This window comes from Chiloscyllium punctatum, chromosome 33, assembly GCF_047496795.1.
Source record: "Chiloscyllium punctatum isolate Juve2018m chromosome 33, sChiPun1.3, whole genome shotgun sequence".
NCBI classification, from domain to species: Eukaryota; Metazoa; Chordata; class Chondrichthyes; order Orectolobiformes; family Hemiscylliidae; genus Chiloscyllium; species Chiloscyllium punctatum.
In genome coordinates, this window is record NC_092771.1 from 11,751,580 (window position 1) to 11,775,501 (window position 23,922).

The window sequence follows — 23,922 nt, forward strand, 5'->3', positions numbered from 1 at the left end:
GAGCCTGAAGCGTGGAGAGATAAGCTAGAGGAGGGTGGGGGTGGGGAGAGAGTAGCATAGAGTACAATGGGTGAGTGGGGGAGGAGATGAAGGTGACAGGTCAGGGAGGAGTGGATAGGTGGAAAAGGAGATAGGCAGGTCGGACAAGTCCGGACAAGTCAAGGAGACAGTGCTGAGCTGGAAGTTTGAAACTAGGATGAGGTGGGGGAAGTTTCAAACTTCCAGCTCAGCACTGTCTCCTTGACTTGTCCGGACTTGTCCGACCTGCCTATCTCCTTTTCCACCTATCCACTCCTCCCTGACCTATCACCTTCATCTCCTCCCCCACTCACCCATTGTACTCTATGCTACTCTCTCCCCACCCCCACCCTCCTCTAGCTTATCTCTCCACGCTTCAGGCTCACTGCCTTTATTCCTGATGAAGGGCTTTTGCCCGAAACGTCGATTTCACTTTCATTAAGTCGGACCGTCGCAAATCAAGGACCACCCTCCAGCATCAAACCTCTTGTTGAAAAAAAAGTTTTTCTCCCTCTTTCCCAGGTTTTGTAACGATGATGAAAGCACAGTCCGTCGAGACTTTGGTACAGGCTCCAGAAGCAATCCGGAAAGTGTCGGGCAACCCCTCGAGCCCAGGTGAGCACCTTCCACTCCCGCCCTTCCCAATCCGCGAAGCAAGACCGATAACGGTCTCCAGCACACCGCGCATGCGCAATATCCGGCCGCGCACGCTCAGGCCCGCCGGGACCTGAGGCCAATCGGAAGGTGCCGTCTGCGGCACGTGGTCTCCCGGGCGCGCTCGTCACGTGGTCGGCATGTGTAGTCTGCCGGCCGCCTTCTGTCGTTTGGGAGAGGGGCGTTGGTAAATGTCCGGCGTTCCTGCTTGGCGTGTGCTTCAGTGCTGCCCTTTTGCTTTCTTTCTAAATGAATTGAAGGTAATACATAACAGAACGGGGGATTGCGAAAATACAAGGAGAGATGATGAAGAAGGACGACGTGTGGAATTTATTCTCATGGATTTAGGACAACTTCATGCCCAGTGGAAAAACCATTGCACAGTCTCGATGCACCTGCAACAATTTGTTTCTTCTGAAATGTGGTTGCCTTCATCTTTCTATAATTTTTCATCAGCAATTTTGGTCACTGCCATGAAATGGACTGATTAAATTGCAACTTCTACTATTGGCCTGCTCCCCATGTGTATATACCTTCCAAACTTTTTCAAGGTGTTTTAATACATTTTTTGTAGTTTGGAAAGAGGATCTCTAGTTCATCGTGTTCCCTTTGGTCATCAAACATCTCCACATTTGGCTCATAACCAGGTGTGCTTTGATGTTCCAAGTGTGCATCCAAATATTTCATAACTTTTGTGGGTTCCTGTCTCTACTGTTCATTTTGGCAGTTAATTTCTGTTACCCACCACCTTCTCTCAAATCCCTTTTAACCTCTTATTCATCTTAAAACTGCCCACAAGTGAAAAGACTCTCCTATGCATGTCACTCAGACCTTCTTTACAACTGAATCAGGTGGCCCTTCACTTTTTTTTTGCTTAAAGAAAGCAATCACGGTCTCGTTTTTCACAAAGCATAGCCGAAGCACTCCAGACAACATCCCAATGAATATCCTCTCTAGAGCAATTATTCTATTCAGTGATTTTTCATACTGGGATGTTAATGGGTGCAAGTCATAAAAAGGAAGAGTGTGGTTAGGATCAGTTAATTCAAAATAGTGATTGCTGTATTAGTCACAAAAATCACATTTATGTATGAGGGCCATGGATACAGTGAAAAGCCAAGCTATTTTCTCCAGGGGAGGAGTCCAAAACTAGAGGGCACAGGTTTAATGTGAGAGAGGAAAGATATAAAAGGGACTTACGGGGAAGCTTTTTCATGCAGAGGATGGTGCATTTATGGAATGAGTTGCCAGAGGAAGTGATGGAGGCTGGTACAATTACAACATTTAAAAAGCATCTGGATGGGTATATGAATAGGAAGGGCTTAGAGGGATATGGGCCAAATGCTGGCCAATGGGACTCAACTAATTTAGGATGTCTGGTCGGCATAGATAAGTTGGGCAAAAGTGTTTGTTTTTATACTCTACATCTCTATGACTCTATATGTTACAGCTGCAGTATGTCCCATGGTGATTTACAGCCAATGGGGTATATTTGAAGTGTATTCATTTGCTACATGATAGGAAGTGTAACAGTCAAATTGTGCACAGCAAGCTTACAGCAATGTGATTGAAGAATAAATATGGATATGAGCACTGGAGATAACTTCCAATGAAAATGTGTGATGGGAGCTTTTACATCCACTTAAGAGATTAAACTGGACCATATTTAAAACCTTATCCAAAAAATGATACCTGCAACTCTGTAACATTCTCTCTTCTGTACTGGAATGTTGCTGTTAATTTTTGCACTCAAGTCTTAGATATCTGATTGAGAGGTGACAGTGCGACTAACTAAGCCACAGCTGACATTATAAGTAGCATGAGAAACGAACAATGTAGCAAAACAAGCAAAAACAATTTTACCTTTTCTTTAATACATCTGTGTATATGAGAGAGAACATACAGGAAATAAGACTGTGAGTCTAAAATTTCAAGTATGTCTGAACCTTGACACGAAGCAGTGATGGGAAATTTGCTTGAACATCTGTCTGTTCTCCATATGTGGGCTATGATACTAAATTAATGTGTTGCTAACCTTCCAATAGATCGTGTGTCATAAATGAATTCAGTGTAGTCCAAGTTTCCTATTGTAAAGCTTTAAGCTTTATTGCCTGGAATTTGCAAAGGGGCTGGTGGTGCTATTATGCCAATGATGAATAAATACTAAATTAGAATGTCAAAATCTGATGGTTTAGGTGGCTTCAAATATATCCAAAATGAATGTAAAATAAGTTAATGTGCCCAGAGGCTTAAATGGTATGTTACTAAGTGATGTTAAAGGACAACGGCTTAAATATTGGGAATTCAATTTGACAATTCTTCCAAAATGCATTGCCCAATGTAAGAATCATCTGTCTTATGAATTAAGAACCAGAGTGAAGTGATTTTAACTTTTTGTAATTGTGCAACATTTTGTAATATTTATGGTTTGTTGCTTTGTAAAATAGTTAAATCTTCTGTTTTCTCTCTGTTTCAGTGAACAGGTTAAAGGCTCTGATTTAAGATGCACAAGAATAAGAAAGCCTGGTTTTCTGAAAGTGTAAGCAGACATATTTGTGATCTTTGGGGTATGTATATACTGTATTTTTTAATTCGAAATTGATTTTTAGTCAACTAGTTTCTTGCATTTCTAGATTCAAAATTAATATTATTGATGGGTGTTCCGTTCACTACAATCTTGTTTCCAATCTTGGCAGCAAGAAAATGTGGAAAATCAGTCAGGTATAAATGTGGCAGATCAAAGAGCATTGCAATGAACATTGAAAGGGCAGTGAATCTATCTAAATTGCTGAATATTCAGAGATGAGTAAAAGCTCTAGGCAATATTTGGAACAATCTTCACAAACACAGTTTGATTTCTGCAATGTTAAACATAGAATAACAGTTATAGAAAACTAAAGTCACCATAGTCCCAGAGGACCATAGGGCAACTCTGTCATTGGAGAGACGACTGGTGGTGATTTAACCTGAAGGTCACCAAGTTTACAACACAGAGTAAACACTCCTGCTTAATTTAAAGCAGCAACACAGAAAAGATTTATCCTGTATAGTAATCTGTGAAAATTTGAGAGACTAAGAACTATTTGAAGTAAAAATTAACAACTTTATTTCTTAAAGTATAACAGAGAATAATTAACTAACAACTATTTACAACTCCTTCCTCTAACCTATCTTTTACTTTCCCCTCTAATTGACTAGTCCGATAAAAATCCCCATTAAGATTGACAAAACAAAACTTCTTATCTCAAAACCAGGCAGCTTTTGGTTCTTCTCTGTATTCCGGTCTTCTTTTCTTCATCTTGGGGATTCTGCTTCACAGGTTACTGATTCGATAAAGGTACCTTTAAGAGAGCTATTTTTCAGGCAGTCTTTACATGCTGGTCGCTTGGCAGTTCTCCTCTCAACTGCTCAATTTTCCCCAGTCTTCTACCCCAAAAGCATCATTGGCTTTTAAGATTGTCAACATTCTCAATTCAAACGTGATTCAAACTTGGTATTTTCGGGGTACAATTTAAACTGATTGGCTGAATTTGAATTTGTTTTTGTCTCATAGCAACTCAGCCAGTGCTATCTGTTCTGAACCAAATGTTACATTGTAAATTCTCCAGCACTAGGTGTGCTTGCCAAGTCTTTCACTCTCTTAAAGGTATAATACACTTCTGCATCTTCATAATACAAAGTCTCAGGCAAAGGTTGAGAGGGGGGACCTTCATGGCAACTTCAGTCGGTAGAAGAAACAAACCTGCACTGTTGGCATCACTCTGCATCACAAGCCAGCCATCCAGCCAACCAATGAGTTAACCAATCATCTGACAACACCAAGAATTGATTAAATGTTTTTAATGTATGGCAGAGAAGGTACACATAGCATCCAGAAGTGTGTTTTACTTGATGCAGCAATGCATATATTGTCCTGCAACACAAAAAACTATACGTGGACATTGTGGTATTGAAGAATCCAAAGTCATTTACTAGTAGCTATTATTTACAAACGTTATCTTCCTCAGGCACAAGAGTGTCTGGGCTAATATTAAGTTTTAAGTTCACAACTGAGGAGCAAACTTCCAGTCGAGTTCATGTTTCAAGTGATCTGAGGTAAGAGATTTAGAGATCTTTATATATGCCTTCAGGTCAGATGCTATGATACAGTGATGATATTATGATTGTCTCTTAAAGGCATACTGATCATGTGGCATAACAAAGCAGCGCTAAATTCACTGACCTCTGTTATCTCTTGGATCATCTTCACAGACAGCTGAGCTTTCCATTTCTGCTCCTCCCTTCCAATGCAATTCCAAACAGTCAGACTCCAAAGATCATAGCTGTCAGCAACTATGATCCAGTTGTCAGAGTCCGTTTTCCCCATCTTCATTGCATTTTGGTATCCTTGTAGCAAAGGTATGGATGGCCAAGAAGTCTTGACCCAGTGGTCATTTTCACTACATAGGCAGTCTTTGATTATATGGTCCTTATCCATCAAATGAATATGACTGAGCTAGTGCAGGTCTTGTTGGGTTAGGCAGTGTAGATAGAGAAAAACTGTTCCCAGCCATTGAGAACCGGGGACACAGATTTAAGGTGCATTACAAAAGAAGCAAAGGTGACATGAGGAAAATCACTTTATGCAGTGACTGCTTCTTGTCTGGAATGTGCACCATACTGTCTGAGAAGATTGTGGACATAACCCAGTCAAGTCTTTGAAAGAGAATTGGATAATTATCTGAAAAGGAAACATTTGCAGGGCTATGAGAAATAAGTTGGTGAGTTGTATTTGGATAAGTTGCTCTTATAGAAAGCCAACTCAGACATGATAGGCTGAATAGTTTCTTTCTGCACTGTAATAATTTTGTGATAAAGTGTCTGTCATTTTGAGCTGAGATGAGGAGAAATTTCTTCACTCAAAGGTTATGAATCTTTGGGATTCTTAGTCATTGATTATGTTATGGCCAATAGGGGAGTTGGAGGATCTGGAAATAGAATAGAAAATTGGAGTTGGTGTGGAAGTGCACCCTTGATATTGATTGGCGGAATCAGCTTGATGGACTGCATTACATATTCTTGATCTTGTTTCTAGGATACTTAGTTCTTCTGATTTTTGAACCATTGAAAAGTCTGCTGTGTAGTTTCATGTTTTATTCATGCAAACCAATAATTATAAATTGCTATGATCATTACTATACAAATTCAACTTGGTGTTTATTAGCCATACTTGTTTGTAGAGATGATAATATAAAACTATAATTAGAAGTTTTTGCAAATTCTGTATTCTTAGCTGAGACGTCTACCTTATTAGTGGTAAGTTTGTATTTCACGAATAAGATTTGAATGTATTTCAACTTCAGTTGCTTAAATAGCTTGCATTCCTAGCAGTGATTAGAGTAAAACACATTTGTAAACATTTGATAATTTTAATACATGGTTTCTGTAATTGCTCCTGCAGTAACTGAAGGTGGAATCATCACAAACTGGTGTTCAGCTGATTTCTTATTTAGCAGTGATGCTGCTCATCCTGACACACAAAGGTATAAAGCAATAGAATTTGTATAGTTATATTTTTAAAGTTAAATAATACAAATTAATAGCTGCACTCTTAAATAGAATAAAATAATTTAAAATGTGAGTGAATGATACAAGACTATAATAATAACTGTAGTGATCCCAGCATAAAGATATGACAGCAGAGCTCACTTTGCAGGAAGCAGCAGCCAATCCACATGCACAAACTAATTAAGACATTTCAGTGAACTAGTCAGAAATTTCTCTGCCCAGTGGAAGGAAATCAGTATCAGTGTCAAAATGCAAAAGATAGTGGTAAAAATTAGGATTTTGAACTATTGGCATGTGTGTTTGGTTTAATGTGTTAGGGAGTTTAATGATCAACTCATCAGTATTTCTGGAGCCATGATTTTTATTTTAAACTAGTCTGAGAGAGGGCATCCTGGGGTGAAAATATGGTGGTACTGGGAGAGTTTTATTAGCAGACAGAATAAACATTGAGAAGCATTAGCTTGCTTTTCCTATAGAAGGATCAGGAATTTGTTTTTTGCTTAGGGGAAACCTCTAAGCATGGAAAGTTTCTAGTTTTAGTTCAAATGACTGTTGGTTGGAATTAGATATATGAAACAGTTTCCTCTCGAATAAGGAGCTACTTCAGAGAGGCTAAGAAATATATTATTTCAATATGTTGAGATCCTCATTATTTAATTACATCTTTTCTTATTTTCGATTTGAAAATGCAAGCTGAAGTTGAGAAGTAAACTTTGAACAACCGCTTGTTTATAAAACACGGAAAACAAGCTGATATTTCTTTGTGGGAACACGGAGGTTGGTACACTTATGGAATGAGCTGCGAGCGGTTGAGGTGGGAACACTAGCAATATTTAAAAAGAATTTGGACAAAACATGGATAGGAAAGGTTTAGAAGGGTATGTGCCAAGTGCAGGGAAATGGGGTTAGCGTTGATCGACATTTTAGTTGGCATGGACCAGTTTTGAACCAAAGGCCCTGTCTCCGTGCTGTAGGACTCTATAACTGTAACTGGCCTGGAAAGTTCATCGCTGGTTTGTTATTGTCCTAAGAACGTGGCAGATGCTTGGGCACAGGGACATGCTACATTGAAGGACTGGCAGCAAATTGAATATTGAAGTTAATTAAGAACAGAATCGTGCTGGCTAGGCAATCACAGAGATCATTAAAAAAGAAAGAAAAACCATTGTTTGAATTTACTTTTGGGCAAAAAGCTATATGGCTATGAAACCTGCTGGACAGAGTTTTGTGGTCTTTAGTCATCCTCTGGTTAAAGAATGATTTAATGTTTCGAGAAAAGAATCCAAGGGATATTCCTTGGAACTTACTGCAAACTGCTTTCATTGACTGATGACTTCAGAATTCAAGCAAAGTACAATCTTGTGCCTGTAAGTCAATGCAATGTTTCAGGAGTTTTATAAAAGCATCATACTCATTATTGAAATGGTTATCAAACTGGCCAGTTACGACTCTTAGCTTCATAGAGCATGGAAACAACCAGTCCATGCTGACCATGATCCCAAATTAAACAAGTCCTAACTGCCTTTTAATCTATCCCTTAACTCTGTCTGTCTGTCTCTGTGTGACAGATATATACATTAGAGAGATTGAGGTTACAATAAAAGAAGATTGGGATTGAATCAATCATAGACATTAATTAGATTGTTGTTTGCTGTTCTAAGATACAGTAATAATTCATTAATTTCCGTTTAAACTATGTGCTTGATGTTTGAGATTTGTTATTCTTAAAGTCTAGTTAGGAACAATGCTGCAATATTTTAATTTCACAATATTGAGTATTAGCAAGTATGATTTAGTTTGACTTGTTATCTCTGTGTTAAAACAAAGGTTTTTAGTTTGAAAGTTTCAGAGCTACCAGAGGAAGTGGTGGAGGCTGGTACAATTGCAACATTTAAAAGGCATTTGGATGGGTGCATGAATAGGAAGGGTTTGGAGGGATACAGGCCGGGTGCTGGCAGGTGGGACTAGTGCAAAGTTTGTGAAGGTTTGTAGCTCAGGTTGAGGTTTAGGGTGTAGGTTTGCTCACTGAGCTGTAGGTTTGATATCCAGACGTTTCAGTACCTGGCTAGGTAACATCATCAGTGGCGACCTCCAAGTGAAGCGAAGCTGTTGTCTCCTGCTTTCTATTTATATGTTTGTCCTGGATGGGGTTCCTGGGGTTTGTGGTGATGTCATTTCCTGTTCATTTTCTGAGGGGTTGATAGATAGTATCTAGATCTATGTGTTTGTTTATGGTGTTGTGGTTGGAGTGCCAGGCCTCTAGGAATTCTCTGGCATGTCTTTGCTTAGCCTGTCCCAGGATAGATGTGTTGTCCCAGTCGAAATGGTGGTTTTTTTCATCCGTGTGTAGGGCTTCAAGGGAGAGAAGGTTGTGTCTTTTTGTGGCTAGCTGGTGTTCGTGTATCCTGGTGGCTAACTTTCTTCCTGTTTGCCCTATGTAGTGTTTGTGGCAGTCCTTGCATGGAATTTTGTAGATGACGTTGGTTTTGTCCATGAGTTATACTGGGTCTTTTAAGTTTGTTAGTTTTTGTTTAGAGCGTTGGTGGGTTTGTGTGCTATTAAAGCTCTGGTTAGGCCCCATTTGGAGTACTGTGTCCAGTTTTGGTCCCCACACCTCAGGAGGGACATACTGGCACTGGAGTGTGTCCAGCGGAGATTCACACGGATGATCCCTGGAATGGTAGGTCTAACATACGAGGAACAGCTGAGGATCCTGGGATTGTATTCATTGGAGTTTAGAAGGTTAAGGGGGGATCTAATAGAAACTTACAAGATAATACATGGCTTGGAAAGGGTGGACGCTAAGAAATTGTTTCCATCAGGCAGGGAGACTAGGACCCGTGGGCACAGCCTTAAAATTAGAGGGGATCAATTCAAAACAGAAATGTGGAGACATTTCTTCAGCCAGAGAGTGGTGGGCCTGTGGAATTCATTGCTGCGGAGTGCAGTGGAGGCCGGGATGCTAAATATCTTCAAGGCAGAGATTGATAAATTCTTGATGTCACAAGGAATTAAGGGCTACGGGGAGAATGCGGGTAAGTGGAGTTGAAATGCCCATCAGCCATGATTAAATGGCAGAGTGGACTCGATGGGCCGAATGGCCTTACTTCCACTCCTATGTCTTATGGTCTTACTAGGATTCTGAGTGGTCTTAGTAGTCTGGCTATCATTTCTGAAACTTCTTTGATGTATGGTAAGGTGGTTAGGGTTTCTGGCTGTGTTTGGTCTGCTTGTTGTGGTTTGTTCTTGAGGAATCTGTGGACTGTATTTTTTGAGTATCCGTTCTTCTGGAATTCTTTGTATAGGTGGTTCTCCTCTGTTTTCCGAATTTCGTCTGTGCTGCAGTGTGTGGTGGCTCGTTGGTGAGACTAGATTGGGTTGGGATATCTGGTATTTATGGCTGGGTTGGACCGAAGGGTCTGTTTCCGTGCTGTACATCCCTATGAATCTATATGAAGTGTATGGTTATTTCAAGTTGAAAAACATCGAAACATGTGTCCAATCAAGGAAGACGCTGTCACATTCTTAAGACTAAGAATTGAAAGAAACAGCTACATTAAAAACTATAGATGTGATAACAAAGTTGCTTCCCTCTGGTGTTGGAGTACTGTAACATGCGGGTTTTAGGATATATGTAATTGCATTTTTAGGCTGTTCCCAAATTTTTCAATTTCTGTTTTATATGTTTTATATATATTATATATAGCTTGATTTGTTCTATTTTATCTTCCTTTCTCGTTTGTAATAAACTTCTTTATCATTGTTATTATTAATTGAAGATGACTTGATAGAGGTTTATAAGATGATCAGAGGAATAGATAGAGTAGACAGTCAGAAACTTTTTCCCCGGGTACAACAGAGTGTTACAAGGGGACATAAATTTAAGGTGAAGGGTGGAAGGTATAGGGGAGATGTCAGGGGTGGGTTCTTTACCCAGAGAGTGGTGGGGGCATGGAATGCGCTGCCCGAGGGAGTGGTAGAGTCAGATTCATTGGCGACCTTTAAGTGGCATTTGGATAGGTACATGGATGGGTGCTTAATCTAGGATAGAAGTGCGGCACAACATCGTGGGCCGAAGGGCCTGTTCTGTGCTGTATTGTTCTATGTTCTATTATTGTCCAAGACAGTAGAGCTGGCACGGTAGGTAGTGTTTTGCCTGAGCCTGTCTGCTTCAGGCCAGTCGCATTCTTTATATCTCTCTGCTTTTCGTCTTTTTTTCTTTTTCTTTTTCTTTTTCTGTTCTTTTTCTTCATCTTCCTGACGTTGTGGGGAGGACAGTGAAGCGTCGCAAGGATTCCTGCCTTCGTAGGCCCAATGCGTGGACTCCTGGAATGGCAGCAGGGCATTGGCTGCAGTGCTAGTTGAGTGGGAACTACAGTAGGCCCAGAGTATGGACTCTTCCGGCAATGGCAAGTCATCAACTGCAACAGTGTCGGTGCCCGGAGTGGGGGTTCCACGCTGCAGTAGGCCCAGAACGGGAAACTTACACCAGTCTGGAGCCGTGTTTGGCCCCTGGCCAATGAAGATGAACTCTAATTAAGTACTTCCTTTTATTTTTCTGTACCCCAAATTGGAGCTGAATTGTGGGTGACAGAGTACTTTTCACTGTATCTCCTGAGATATATGTAACAATAAATCATTCATTCATAAAATCTGCAAAAATGTGTGCATGTGTTTCAGTGAAGAACAACATTTTTAAATAAAAGAAAGGTTATCAAGCCAGGTTTCAGTTTGGGATCTGACCTGTCCAGCCGTAACATCAGCTGGGATCATAACACTGCTCCCTATTACTGTATCCTTAAGTTTTGCTGGGATATGGCCAGAAACTCCTCAGATGGTATATGAACATTTAACTTTTACAGACAATTCATAACCATTAGATTTTAGTTTGGTCCAGAGAAACTTACTGATGCGTTGTAGATCTTAAAATTACTAAACAGCGTTTTGAAAAGATTCATGGAACAAGAATATTTACATAATTAGCTACTTCTTTGGCTCAGCTTTTAGTTTAAATGCAATTCAGCTTCATGGCCTTATGAATTTTGTTTTATCTTTTAGAATCTTTGAGAGTTTGGATTTTGTGGAGGACAAGGCTACAGTTTTTCATGCTAGTTATCTTTCGGCATGTGAAGACTCTGGGCTCAATGATAGTGTAGCTATGGGTCACTTTCTGCTTCCCCCATCCTGCCTTCATGAAGGTTAGTGCGAAGCAGATAAGAGAGACAATTAATCTTTTAGACATTAGTTTCATCATTAGCAATTGTGTGAAGTTATTGTAGACTTGTATGCCTGGCTTAACTTGAAGAGCCCACAGGAAAATCTTAGATGGGACTAAAATAGGACAATATAGGGAACGCCTGCTTTGGATAAAATAATGCCTTACCACACCTATGGAATGATTACTTTTCTCAACAGAAATGTAAAGACTACTGGGTGTAGGAGGTGGTGAACTTAGTAAATTTAGTAGGAATTTGGTCTGACAAACGTAGTTAGGTGAGAGTAGAACTCAAACAAAATAACATTGCTGTTGGTGATCATGTGTAAAGATGTTAATCCACATCAAAAATAGCCCCAAGGGTATTTAATTAATGTTTTATGAGCTTTTTCTGCTCAGAAGGTTTAACGGTATTATAATTTAAATGTGCTTGTGGAAAGTGTAAATCTTTAGCTTCTTGCATCTTTTACATGAAGTCAAATTTGATGCAACTTATAAGCAATATTTCCATCCTTTAGTTTTTAGTCTCTCAGGTTAACTGGGGAGTAATGGAAGGCAACAGGCTGTAGTCATAGTGATGTGGGACAGAATATTCCCCCCTTGAAGGTGGGGATAAGGGAAATAGCAGAATAATGTGTCTCTGGAGAGATACTTGCCACTTCAGTTAAATACAGGGCAAGAAGATTCAGTTGCCATTTCCTCAACGTGCCAGCAATTAAAATCCTTGAGTGATCAATTAACATTCGCTTATGGGTCACTGTTTACAACTATCCCAGTTATCCAGCACTTGACCCGGTGGGGAAATTAGGTTACTCCAAGTTGGAGCTATTTGCTACCCAATCTGGGGTCAGTTAGAATCAAGGATAGGGGGCACGGGTTGACCTGTGGAAACTACCTCTTTGCCCTTGCCCTTGCCCTTGCCCTTGCCTCTGAATGCTTCTCTTCCTGCAATCCCATCTGGTGAGAAGCAAAAGAAATCTACTTAGTTAATGATATGAAATATTTGTTTTATACACAGCTGCATTTTTAAAAAACTCCTCTTTTCATCCAGTTAGACTATAGCATTGATCACAGCTTCAGAGTAGGTTACCAGCCTGTGACAGGACCCAACCAATAAGTAATGTTACGTGGAAACTGAAAAAATATACTGATAGAATACTAGATGGAGAATAAAAGTTACTTTGGAGTTTCTGTTCTCAATATTTCTTGATTTATTTTTGTACTTTTTAAAGTTTAAGTTTTAATTAAGCAATATGCATTTGCAGCCCTCCTCACATCTATGAGCAACATCAGAATCACTTGTAAAATTTGAGCAAGCAGGAATAGCATACTAGGCATGGGATTCATTTGGAGTTGAACATGAGGTTGAATTCTGCAATTTTTGGTCAGTTGCATTTGTTATCAAGGAATATTGTGACAGAACCCCTGGAGATTGAATGGATGATTGAGTCAAATGTGCATGACTCAATGTGCATCCCTTCTGTAAAAGGGATAGGCTAAGTGGTGTTCATTACTTCCACTTTTCACATGCTTAAGATAAAATGATGTCTATATTTGGACTATTTCATGCGTATTTTGTGTTCTTAATTATTTCAGAAATTCGAGCAGCAGTTGGAAATTTCATTTGGGAGCTGGACAATCCTTTACAGCCTCAGCAGGTGAGGTTATTTCCTTCCATTTTGTGTTTTGTTTCTAAGGTGCTGTAGAAATTAATTGATGTATTCAAATAGGTATGCACAGTGTTCTAAATGAATTGCATTAATGACCCCCATAACCTAGACACTTGTAAGAATACATGCAGTGATTATAAACATGTGTGACCTTGCTTGACGTGACTATTGAGTCATAGATGGAGGTAATTGGCAGTAATTTTGTGAATTATCAAATGAAGCTCCATGTTGGATCTGCCAAATTATTGAATTGAGTCACTGCTATATTATTCCAGCATGCTCCATCATTCTGTTTGCTTTCCATCTTGTCGTAATATTTTACTGTCAACTATAATTGAACTGGCAGCAGTTAGCTTCTGGGAAAGATCATGCAAATAAATATTTGTAAACACTTACACAGATGAACCATATATACAAACGCAGACAGGTATGCATGGGTTCAGAGATATTTGCATTTATAGGCAATGAAAATGCCACACATTAGATATATAGTTACTGTTGCATCGGATTGTGACTCCTTGTTACTTTAAATTTTAACATTAGTCACATGAGAGAGGAGATGCTTCAAAAAGGAAGAGATCTGCAAACTGTCACCATCCAGAAATGGAAAGAATAGACCAAGACATTCATAATAATGGGCGCAGGTTTGTTTCTTCAGTCTAATCCTATATTGCGATGAAAGAAACCCTTGCTGTTTAAGTTGCAAATTATACTATAATTACTTGCATTATTGAAAGGACTACATGTAAAACACTTTAGAGTGTCCATTTGTCATAAAACTTGCAATTAAAGGCCAGTTACATATTGCTGAAATTTTTGATAATAAAAGAAATTCCAATATTCGTTTTCAGTAAAATATGCAAACATGCATTGTAGGCATGAGGAGAAAGTGAGGACTGTAGATCAAAGTCAAAATGTATGGTGCTGGAAAAGCGCAGCCAGTCAGGCAGCATCACAGGAGCAGGAGTGTCGATGTTTTGAGCATAAGCTCTTCATCAGGAATGTGGCTACATCAGGAATCAGCTCACATTCTAGATGAAGGGCTTATGCTTAAAACGTCGACTCTCCTGCTCCTCGGATGCTGCTTGACCAGCTATGCTTTTCCAGCACCACACTTTTTGACATTGTATGTCATGACCCAATTTAGCTCAAAGTTGGCTGTCTTAACTGTTAACACATACATAGACTTGTATTTTCTGTTATTCTTAAGAATATGACCTTCAATCAAAAATGTGAATATGTTGTTTTAATTTTTAATTCTCTTTTTCACATATTCAGCTGTAATGACTGCTGGGAACTTTTGAAGATTAGAATACTTAGTGCCAAATTACTAGAAATCTTCAATTATATTTTCTACTTACCTTGTTGCAGTCATAGAGATATACAACATGGAAACTGTCCAACTCGTCCATGTTGACCAGATATCTTATATAAATCTAGTCCCATTTGGCAGCATTTGGGCCATACCTCTCTAAACCCTTCCAATTTATATACCCATCCAGATTTATTTTAAATGATGCAATTGTACCAGCCTCCACCACTTCCTCTGGCAGCTCATTCCATACACGCACCAGCCTCTTCATGAAAAAGTTGCACCATAGGTCCCTTTTATATCTTTCCCCTCTCAGCTTAAACCTCTATTTTTGGACTTCTCCACCCTAGAGAAAAGACCTTAAGTATTTGCCCTTTCCATGCCTCTCATGAGTTTATTAAATTTTTGATTTAATCCCTGAATTAAAATTTAGAATTTGTGAATTATAAGAACGATATAGAAGAAAGATGGGGACCCTCTTGTGGTGCAGTTAGTAGTGTTCCTACTTCTAGATGGAGAGGCTTGTGTCCAATTCCCCCTGCTCTAGAGGTGTGTAATAACATCTCTGAACAGGTGAATAGAAAGGCAAGTCAGGGACAGAATAAAAGTAAAGAAAATGCATACGATGTGGTGAAGCTTGGTCCGAGCCAGAGGATTGTAATGAGTTTAAACACCAGCAGAGGACAACTAAATAAGCAATAAGGAGGAGGAGATGAAAAATGAGAACAAGCTAGCTAGTGACACAAAAGAATATTGAAAAGAGATTTTGAGACATCACAGTCTCAGTGGTTAGTACTGTTGCCTCACAGTGCCAAGGATATAGGTTCGATCCAGCCTTGGGCAACTGTGGAGTTTGCATGTTCTCCCCTGTGCCTGTGTGGGTTTCCTCTGGCTGTTCTAGTTTCCTTCCACAGTCCAAACATGTTCAGGTTAAGTGGATTAGCAATGCTAAATAGCCCAAAGTGTCTCGAAATGTGCAGGCTAGGTGGATTAGACATGGGAAATGCAGGATTGCAGAGTTTTGGGGGGTCTGGGTGGGATGCATTTTGGAGGGTGGGTGTGGACTCGATAGGCTGAATGCCCTTCTTCCTCACTGTAGGAATTCTATGAAAGAAACTGTTTTGGTTGTTGTTGTGGAATAAAGCCAAAAATCCATATTTTAATCCAACTTTTCACAACAAGTTAGATCTCCATAGTTGCAACTCAAAACTGCCTTTGAGCAATTTATTAGAATTGTTGCATAAAATATTAGATATTTGGTTGTGTATTTGACACAATAGGCATTATCATGCTTATTTTTCATGTAACTACATGTGATCTAGCAGCTGATACATTAGAATGGTATTGCATGTTATTTATTTTAGATATCATGATTATAAGCTTTCTGATTCACAGTAGCATTGCTGAGAATATCAATTTTAGTTTAGTTGGTAATGGGGCGTGCCCCTTAAAGTCAATTTTCAGGCACCCCTTGTGAGACAGTGATTGGAATAGGTGTACCCTGGTGCAAATTATAGAAATATAGAAACATAAAAATAGGAGCAGATAATGGCCATTTAGCTTTGGAGCCTGCTGCACTCTCCTTGGATGCTGCCTGAACTGCTGTGCTCTTTCAGCACCACTAATCCAGAATTTGGTTTCCAGCATCTGCAGTCATTGTTTTTACCTCATGCCTGATCATCCAACTCAATGCCCGTTTTTCCTTTCTCTATGTACCTTTTGACCCCTTTTAGCCCAAATAGTTACGTAGAAATCCTTCTCAAAAAATTCAGTGTCTTGGTATCCGACACTTCCTATGGCAGTGAATTACATAGGCTGACCATTCTATGGATGAAGAAATTTCTTCTCATCTCAATCCTGAAACTTTTCTCTTTAAATTATTCTGGAATCCCAGGTCATCGGAAACATCCTATGTTTACCCTGTCTAGTCCTGTTAGAATTTTATGAGTTTCTTTGCGTCCCTTCTCATTCTTCTAAACTCAATAAATCTAGTCCTAACCAATCCAGTGTCTCTTCAGTCACAAGTCCTGCCATCCTTTTGTTGCATTCCCTTCACACTCAGAATATCTTTGCTCAGATAGAATCATAGAATTCCTGCAGTGTGGAAGTAGAAGATTCAGCATGTCGAGTCCACACTGGACCTCCGAAGAGCATCCCACCCAGACCCATCTCCCCACCCTGTAATGCTGCATTTCCCATGGCCAATGCACCTAGCCTGCACACCTCTAGATGCTATGGACAGTTTACCAGATATGGAGATCATATTTCACACAGATCTCCAAATGTAATCTCACCAAGATAATTGTACAACTGTAGCAAGATATTCTTGCTCCTATACTTGAATTTTCTCACAATGAATGCCAGCAAACCATTTTCCCCTTCATTGTCTGCTATATCTGCTTACTTAATTTCAGCGATATGTGTACGTGGATACCCAAGAGTCATTCTATCTCCTGTTTTCCCCATCTATCACCATTCATATAATAATCTGACTTTTTTTTTGCTTCCAAACTGGATAACCTCACATTCATCCACATTATATTTCATTTGCCATGCATTTGCCCACTCACTCAACTTGGGTGGCACAGTGGTTAGCACTGCTGCCTCACAGCGCCAGAGACCCGGGTTCAATTCCCGCATCAGGCGAATGACTGTGTGGAGTTTGCACGTTCTCCCCGTGTCTGTGTGGGTTTCCTCCGGGTGCTCTAGTTTCCTCCCACAGTCCAAAGATGTGCAGGTCAGGTGAATTGGCCATGCTAAATTGCCCGTAGTGTTAGGTAAGGGGTAAATGTAGGGGTATGGGTGGGTTGCGCTTCGGCGGGGCGGTGTGGACTTGTTGGGCCGAAGGGCCTGTTTCCACACTGTAATGTAATGTAATGTAATCTAAGCAAATTATACTGAAGCATATCTCTCCAACCTCCTCATAGTTCACCCTCCCACCCAGTTTTGTGACATCCGTCTATTTGGAGAAATTACATTTAGTTCCCTCAGCAAAATCGTGGATATCTTATGAATAATTGGGGTCCAAGCACTGATTCCTGTCATGCTCCACTAGTCACTGGGTGCCACAGAATAAGATTCATTTATTCGTAGCTCCTAATTTCTTATGTGGGACCTTATCAAAAACCTTCAGAAAGTTCAAGTAAATCACAGCACTGGCTCTCTCTTATCACATCTATGAGTTATGTCCTTGAAAAATTCCATAGGTTTGTCAACCATAATTTCCCTTTCATAAATCTTTGCTGTATCTGTCTGATCCAGTCACTGTTTTTCAAGTGCTCTGTTATACATCTTTTAAAATGGACTTTAATATTGCCGATGTCAGGCTAACCAGTCTCAATTCCCTTTCTCCTCTACCTTTGTATAATAATATGATTATGTCAGATACTCCCCAAACTATAAGAATTACATCAACTATTGTCGGTTAATTGATGTGAAATTTCTTCTGAATTAGAATTTGTATGATTGTCCTTGGGAGAAACCTAGTTACCTCAGGATTATGAATGACATTTAGCAGAAATAAGTGGCCCTCATATGACAACAACAGCTGAAGCTTATTTTTGTACAGTGCCTTTAACATAGTAAAGAATCCAGAGTTCTTCACAGGAATGTTTTAAGACAAAATATGACACCAAGACACAAAAGGAGATTAGTGAGTTTTGAGACCATTTGTAGCTCAGGTTGAGGTTCTGGATGTAGGTTTGCTTGCTGAGCTGGAAGATTCATTTTCAGGCGTTTCATCATCATACTAGGTAACATCTTCAGTGAGCCTCCAGATGAAGCCTTCAGGAGGCTTACTGAAGATATTACCTAGTATGGTAACGAAATGTCTGAAATTGAACCTTGCAACTCAGCAAGCAAACCTACATCCAGAGCAAAAGGAGGTATTCGGTCAGGTGAGCAAAAGCTAGGCCAAAGATGTGGGCTTTAAGGAGTTTGGTAAAGGAGGGAAACAAGGCAGAGAGGTGGAAGAAGGGAATTCCAGAGATTAGTGCCTCAGAATGATAGAGAAATTAAAATTGAGGATGCTCATGAGGGTAGAATTAGATGAGCATAGAGATCTTGGTGAGTTGTAGAACTAAAGGAATTACTGAGTTAGAGAGGCCAAGTGGAGAGCACAGGGTGACAAATGAAATGGAGCTTGGCATGGGGACTGAAAATTATCTTCTGAGTATTTTCTTTGTGGAAAATTTCTGCTCCTCCAGTTATTGATAACTTACCTGATAATTTAGCTATATTGAAGGGTCAGGAGAGATGCGTAAATCATTGAGGAGCATGTGGCAAGTGACAAAATAGTAAGAATTACAGGATCACAGCAGACAGTATACGAAGGCTACTGGAGCTGTCAATCACTTATTTTTTGTTGGTGTGACATAAGGTTTTTATTGAAGGACAGGTCAGTGCGGATCTGAAGAAAGCTATTGTGTAGGAAAGGATGATATTTTCTTAAAGGAGAGGACCATCTAGAATTAAAATGTATCCAGCCCTAGGGTTAGCCATGAAACTATTTACCAAATGGGCATTTAGCAACCGAAGAGCCCTCAAGTGTTCATAATACATTGTGCCAAGTAACTAAATTAGATATTTTATGGGATTTTAGTGAACCTTGTGTGCAGTTTTGTAGCACTGCAGTCACTGCCTAGACCCATTGGGATTTACTAAATACATAACTTATAGTGTAGGCAAACGAAAACATTGGAAGCTGGTATAAATTCTTGGGAGTTCATCAAGCCTCTGTCAGTTTTAACCACAAATGTCATGACAATTGCTTTAGTATCTCAGGGTTATACAAAGTTATTTGAACTTGGTTCTGAAATGTTGCTGTATAACGTTTTCAAAGCAGAAACCAGAATTTAGGGATTGAAACACCATCATTTGAAGCTACAACTTGTCACGTTCAACAGATGTACCCTGTAAACAACATGGTTACTGGTAAGAAATAGATTGCATTTATAATTTATTATCCCAGTTGATGTTATTACTGGTCAAGTCAAATCCCAAACTGAAATCTGGTTTTATAGATCATTTTTGTTTTGGTTTTAAGAGTTTGGTCTTTCACTGAAACAAATGTATTATGCTGCTGATTTGGTTTTAACAATAAAACACAAGTTTGTTACATAAAAGAAATTAAGATAAAATTGAATAAGCCAACTTTACATGCAACACAAGTTTAATTATTTCAAAACACACTAAACCGCAACTAATCCTGACAGCATTCCTTTACTGTACTCAAAGGCAGAGAGAATTCCTTTCTCTCTCGTACAGATGGTTTGACTTAGTTTTGGCTTCACTTCCCATTTGGAGAATCTGATCACCTATTCTTGAGCCTGAATACAATTGAAAGTAGACCTTCTCACCTTCAAATAACCCCTTCAAGAATTTAACCAAACATTTCTGGTCTGGAATTTAAAATAAACTCCTTACATTGAGGTAACCTATTTCTTAATAGCTCTAAACTTTCTTTAGGAGCAACTGTTTTACATATCCAGCTTGAGCTAAGACTTCTGCAAAGCTGCTTCAGACTAAAAGTCTCTTTTCCAGCTATGGGTGTTTCCCCTAAGGTTAAAAAATAAATCCATTTTGGAATCTTATACTTGAAATGTAATGCACATCTGATAACAATATTCATTTATGAAACTCACTGAATAAAACCAAATTCCCGTTACTCTCCAGAAGGTTTATTTCAATCTGTGTTTTAAAAGAAAGTACCATGGCTGCAGCAATACCTCCAAGTTAATAATCAAACCCTTCATAGACACCGACCAAATCCACATGCCACCACCTCAAAATCCATACTCTAAAATAAATGATATTTAAATACAAATTATAAATATATCTTGCATCATAACTTATTCAATACTAGTAAAATGTCTTGAATTTAATTGATTTCCCAGTACCAGCTTGGTAGCAGTTTTTCTATGAATTACATGTTGGGTTGAACTGCCATTGCATAGCTTAAACATGCAATCTAGGGTGATATTTTAGTGCAGTACTTATAGAGTGATGGATGTTTACATATTCTATTAGATAGAAATCGCATTTCTCTGTGTTTGAGGATAAGGAATATCCCATTACACTGTTCCAAAAAGAAGATGTATTCCTCCATGTCCCAGTTTTAATGTCTTAACCAACATCATCAAAATACATTTTTTAATAATTTATCTTTTAGGGACTTTGCACTCTATAAGATGTCTGTTGTATTTGCTGAAGCAACTACATTTAAACATTCAAGCTAATGGATTTTTTGAGACATCCCAAGGTTGTGAAAAACAATATCAATGCAAGTTGTTTCCTTAATCACTCGTTCTCTAGAGGCAATATTTGGTATGCTGTCCCTTTGAAGCTTTCTCATGGCATCTAGCACTCTTGATCAACATTCTTCCCCTAGCCTCCCTTTTCTACAGTTTGTTTATTCCTATTAGACATTATTCTTTCTCTCACATTCTGCACTGTACAAATACCTGTTTTCACCAAAGCTGATTTTTGTTGTAGTTGCTCTGAATGGTATTGTGGAGAAACATTTGAATTCAAAAGTCTTTTATTATGTTGCGTTACATAGAGTCCATTATTCCAGAACTAGAAACCGGCTGGTGTTTGTGTTTCACTCAATTTCTTCTTAAACACCATCAAAATATTCATCTGTTTGCTCCTCACAATGTATCTGTCTAAACCGGGGAAAACAAATACTGTCTAGGTGAGAGTTTTGCAGAATACATCTGTTCAATCCATGAGCATCACACTAAGCTTCTACTTGCCTGTTATTTTAATTCTCCACCTTGCTCTCCCTCTCTGTCTGTTGCTTGCCACAATGTTCCATTTAAGTTTAACATAGACTGAAAGAACTGCATCTTCTCATTCAGCTAATTTATAGCCTTTTGGATTCAGTTTTGAGTTCAATATTTTAGTATGCCCTTTTGTTTTTTTTTCTGGTTTCTCGCTTGCTTCCTTTGCTTTTGAATTGTAACTGTTCCAATTCCTGCCATTCATACCCCCTCTAGACATACCTTTCATTTCTTTACTTATCCCAATATCCCTCTCTTTCGCCTTGTGCCATACAATGTTTTGACATTTAATCATTATGCCTTCCTCCCTGTTGTAATGCTTTCCTTTCACTCATCTTCCCACCCTTTCCTTTCACTTATTGAAAACCTATTGTTTCTAACTTCCTGCAGTTCTAATTGAAGGTCACAGACCTGGAATATTAACTTGTTTCTGTCTTCACTGATGCTGTCTGACTTGCATTTTCCAGCATTCTCTGATTTTTATTACAATGGTATTTAATTGGGTATTATGAAATGAAAAATAGGTTTCTTAGCTGCTTTGGAATCATACATCTTCCAACACTTATGTGATATTTTGGTTATATTTAAATTTTATTTTGAATCTCTGTGAGTTTCATTTTTCACTGGGATCATGTATTAAAAATTAGATAATTAGAAGTTACTGCATCTTGCAGCAAAGTTTCCCAAGATATAAAAGCACACAGGAGAAAGTGAGGACTGCAGATGCTGGAGATCAGAGCTGAAAATGTGTTGCTGGAAAAGCGCAGCAGGTCAGGCAGCATCCAAGGAGCAGGAGAATCGACGTTTCGGGCATGAGCCCTTCTTCAGGAATGAGGAAAGTGTGCCAAGCAGGCTAAGATAAAAGGTAGGGAGGAGAGACTTGGGGGAGGGGCATTGGAAATGCGATAGGTGGAAGGAGGTTACGGTGAGGATGATAAGGTGAGGGTGATAGGCCGGAGTGGGGGTGGGGGCGGAGAGGTCAGGAAGAAGATTGCAGGTTAGGAAGGTGGTGCTGAGTTTGAGGGTTGGGACGAAGACAAGGTGGGGGGAGGGGAAATGAGGAAACTGGAGAAATCTGAGTTCATCCCTTGTGGTTGGAGGGTTCCTAGGTGGAAGATGAGGCGCTCTTCCTCCAGCCGTCGTGTTGCTATGGTCTGGCGATGGACTCCCCCTCCCACTCCAACAAGGACATGCAGGTCCTTGGACTCCTCCATCGCCAGACCATAGCGACACGACGGCTGGAGGAAGAGCGCCTCATCTTCCGCCTAGGAAGCCTCCAACCACAAGGGATGAACTCAGATTTCTCCAGTTTCCTCATTTCCCCTCCCCCCACCTTGTCTCAGTCCCAACCCTTGAACTCAGCACCACCTTCCTAACTTGCAATCTTCTTCCTGACCTCTCCGCCCCCACTCTGGCCTATCACCCTCACCTTATCACCCTCACCTTAACCTCCTTCCACCTATCGCATTTTCAATGCCCCTCCCCCAAGTCTCTCCTCCCTACCTTTTATCTTATCCTGCTTGGCACACTTCCCTCATTCCTGAAGAAGGACTGATGCCCGAAACGTCGATTCTCCTGCACCTTGGATGCTGCCTGACCTGCTGCGCTTTTCCAGCAACACATTTTCAGCTATAAAAGCACACAGTGGATTATTGTTAATTCTATGAAGAAAGTGCACGAAAGGGAATAGTTTTGATTTAACTGTAGTCATTTGTTTTGATACTTCTGGTTAGGTTTTATCTCTATTGACGAGCTGAAGAAGTACCCAGGAGATTTGTATGACTTCATTCCAGGCAGCGCAGGTTATTCAGTCTGCTGTGCCCATAGAGACAAAATATTTTCAGTTTTAAAAAGCAGAAACAGGAACCACACATTTATTCATACAAATTAAACAGGACTGAAATCAGCTTCAACTGAAAAAAAAGCCTTTGAACATTGGTGAAGGTATGAACCTTTGCAGTAGCCTGTTATGTGTTGCTCAATGTTAGATTGTTAAGAATAAAGATTTTTTTGCTTTCTATGTAAAATGTTTTGTAATTATTGAACTGTAATCCCTTTATGTTTGCATTAATATATCGAATGTAGCTCAATTACTTGTGTTAATGCATCACATCAAATGAATAACCATTGTGATTTCACACAAAATTACAGAGAAAACATAAAAGTGTAATCATCTGTGTTGGTGTTTAACCTCTTCGGGAGAAATATTCCTCACCCCACTTGCCCGTTGTTTCCAAATTTACTCTGTCATCTTTTTGAAGTTTTCAATAACTTTATAAAATAAATCAATTATTATAACAAATGCAGTCCCAATTTTCACATTTTACTTCAAAGATTCCTCATGTACCTAATTGTGTTTTTAGTGAAGTAAAAATGGAAAGTGCTAGAGAAGCTCAACAGGTCTGGCGAGAGAAAAGGATTTTATTTTTTAAGTTTAGTATGACTTCTTTGAGTCAGAATGTTGTCAATTCAAATCTGTATTCAGATACTAGTTTGACATTTCAGTACAGAATCATTATTTGTAGAGCAGATTGGTAATCCTGACATAGTGTCTAATAGTTATGTCTCAATTGACATAAATAATGCAGGCTATCTGCCGTTTTACCCTTTCTATTTGTGGAACTTCTTTGCGCAAAAATTGGCTTCCAATTGTCATTAAAATTACTATGAGGATTTTTGATTTTTGGGATATTGTGCATGGTACTTTGTAATGCAAATAAATGT

General features: G+C 39.3%; 2 protein-coding genes across 5 annotated transcripts in view; one reads left to right on the forward strand and one right to left on the reverse strand.

Annotated features, from left to right (window-relative positions):
• LOC140458433 (cholesterol side-chain cleavage enzyme, mitochondrial-like) overlaps positions 1 to 643 on the reverse strand; it is a 47,562-nt gene extending 46,919 nt beyond the window's left edge. Inside the window, exon 1 of the mRNA XM_072552988.1 lies at positions 503 to 643. The gene's annotated coding sequence lies outside the window, so the exon portion shown is untranslated. The remainder of the gene's footprint in view (positions 1 to 502) is intronic.
• Positions 524 to 23,090, forward strand: terb2 (telomere repeat binding bouquet formation protein 2). Of its 4 annotated transcripts, XM_072552993.1 has the most exons (7): positions 829 to 932; positions 3,149 to 3,239; positions 6,113 to 6,194; positions 13,031 to 13,092; positions 13,648 to 13,748; positions 19,257 to 19,348; positions 22,932 to 23,090. In XM_072552993.1, exons 3-7 carry the CDS (start codon positions 6,170 to 6,172, stop codon positions 23,087 to 23,089), a joined length of 438 nt encoding a protein of 145 aa, XP_072409094.1. In that variant the 5' UTR covers positions 829 to 932; positions 3,149 to 3,239; positions 6,113 to 6,169; the 3' UTR covers position 23,090. The 4 variants fall into 4 exon arrangements, with proteins under 4 accessions (XP_072409092.1, XP_072409094.1, XP_072409090.1 ...); XM_072552991.1 differs by lacking the exons at positions 829 to 932; positions 6,113 to 6,194 and adding an exon at positions 524 to 633; XM_072552989.1 differs by lacking the exon at positions 6,113 to 6,194.
• The last annotated feature ends 832 nt before the right edge of the window (positions 23,091 to 23,922 follow it).

What these genes read in the sequence shown, in the direction of transcription:
- terb2 (XM_072552991.1), top strand. Translation starts at nt 3,176, where the DNA reads ATGCACAAGAATAAGAAAGCCTGGTTTTCTGAAAGTGTAAGCAGACAT. An exon ending in ACATATTTGTGATCTTTGGG is followed by an intron (nt 3,240 to 13,030) that starts GTATGTATATAC and finishes TAATTATTTCAG; the next exon opens with AAATTCGAGCAGCAGTTGGA. An exon ending in TGTAAACAACATGGTTACTG is followed by an intron (nt 19,349 to 22,931) that starts GTAAGAAATAGA and finishes ACTTCTGGTTAG; the next exon opens with GTTTTATCTCTATTGACGAG.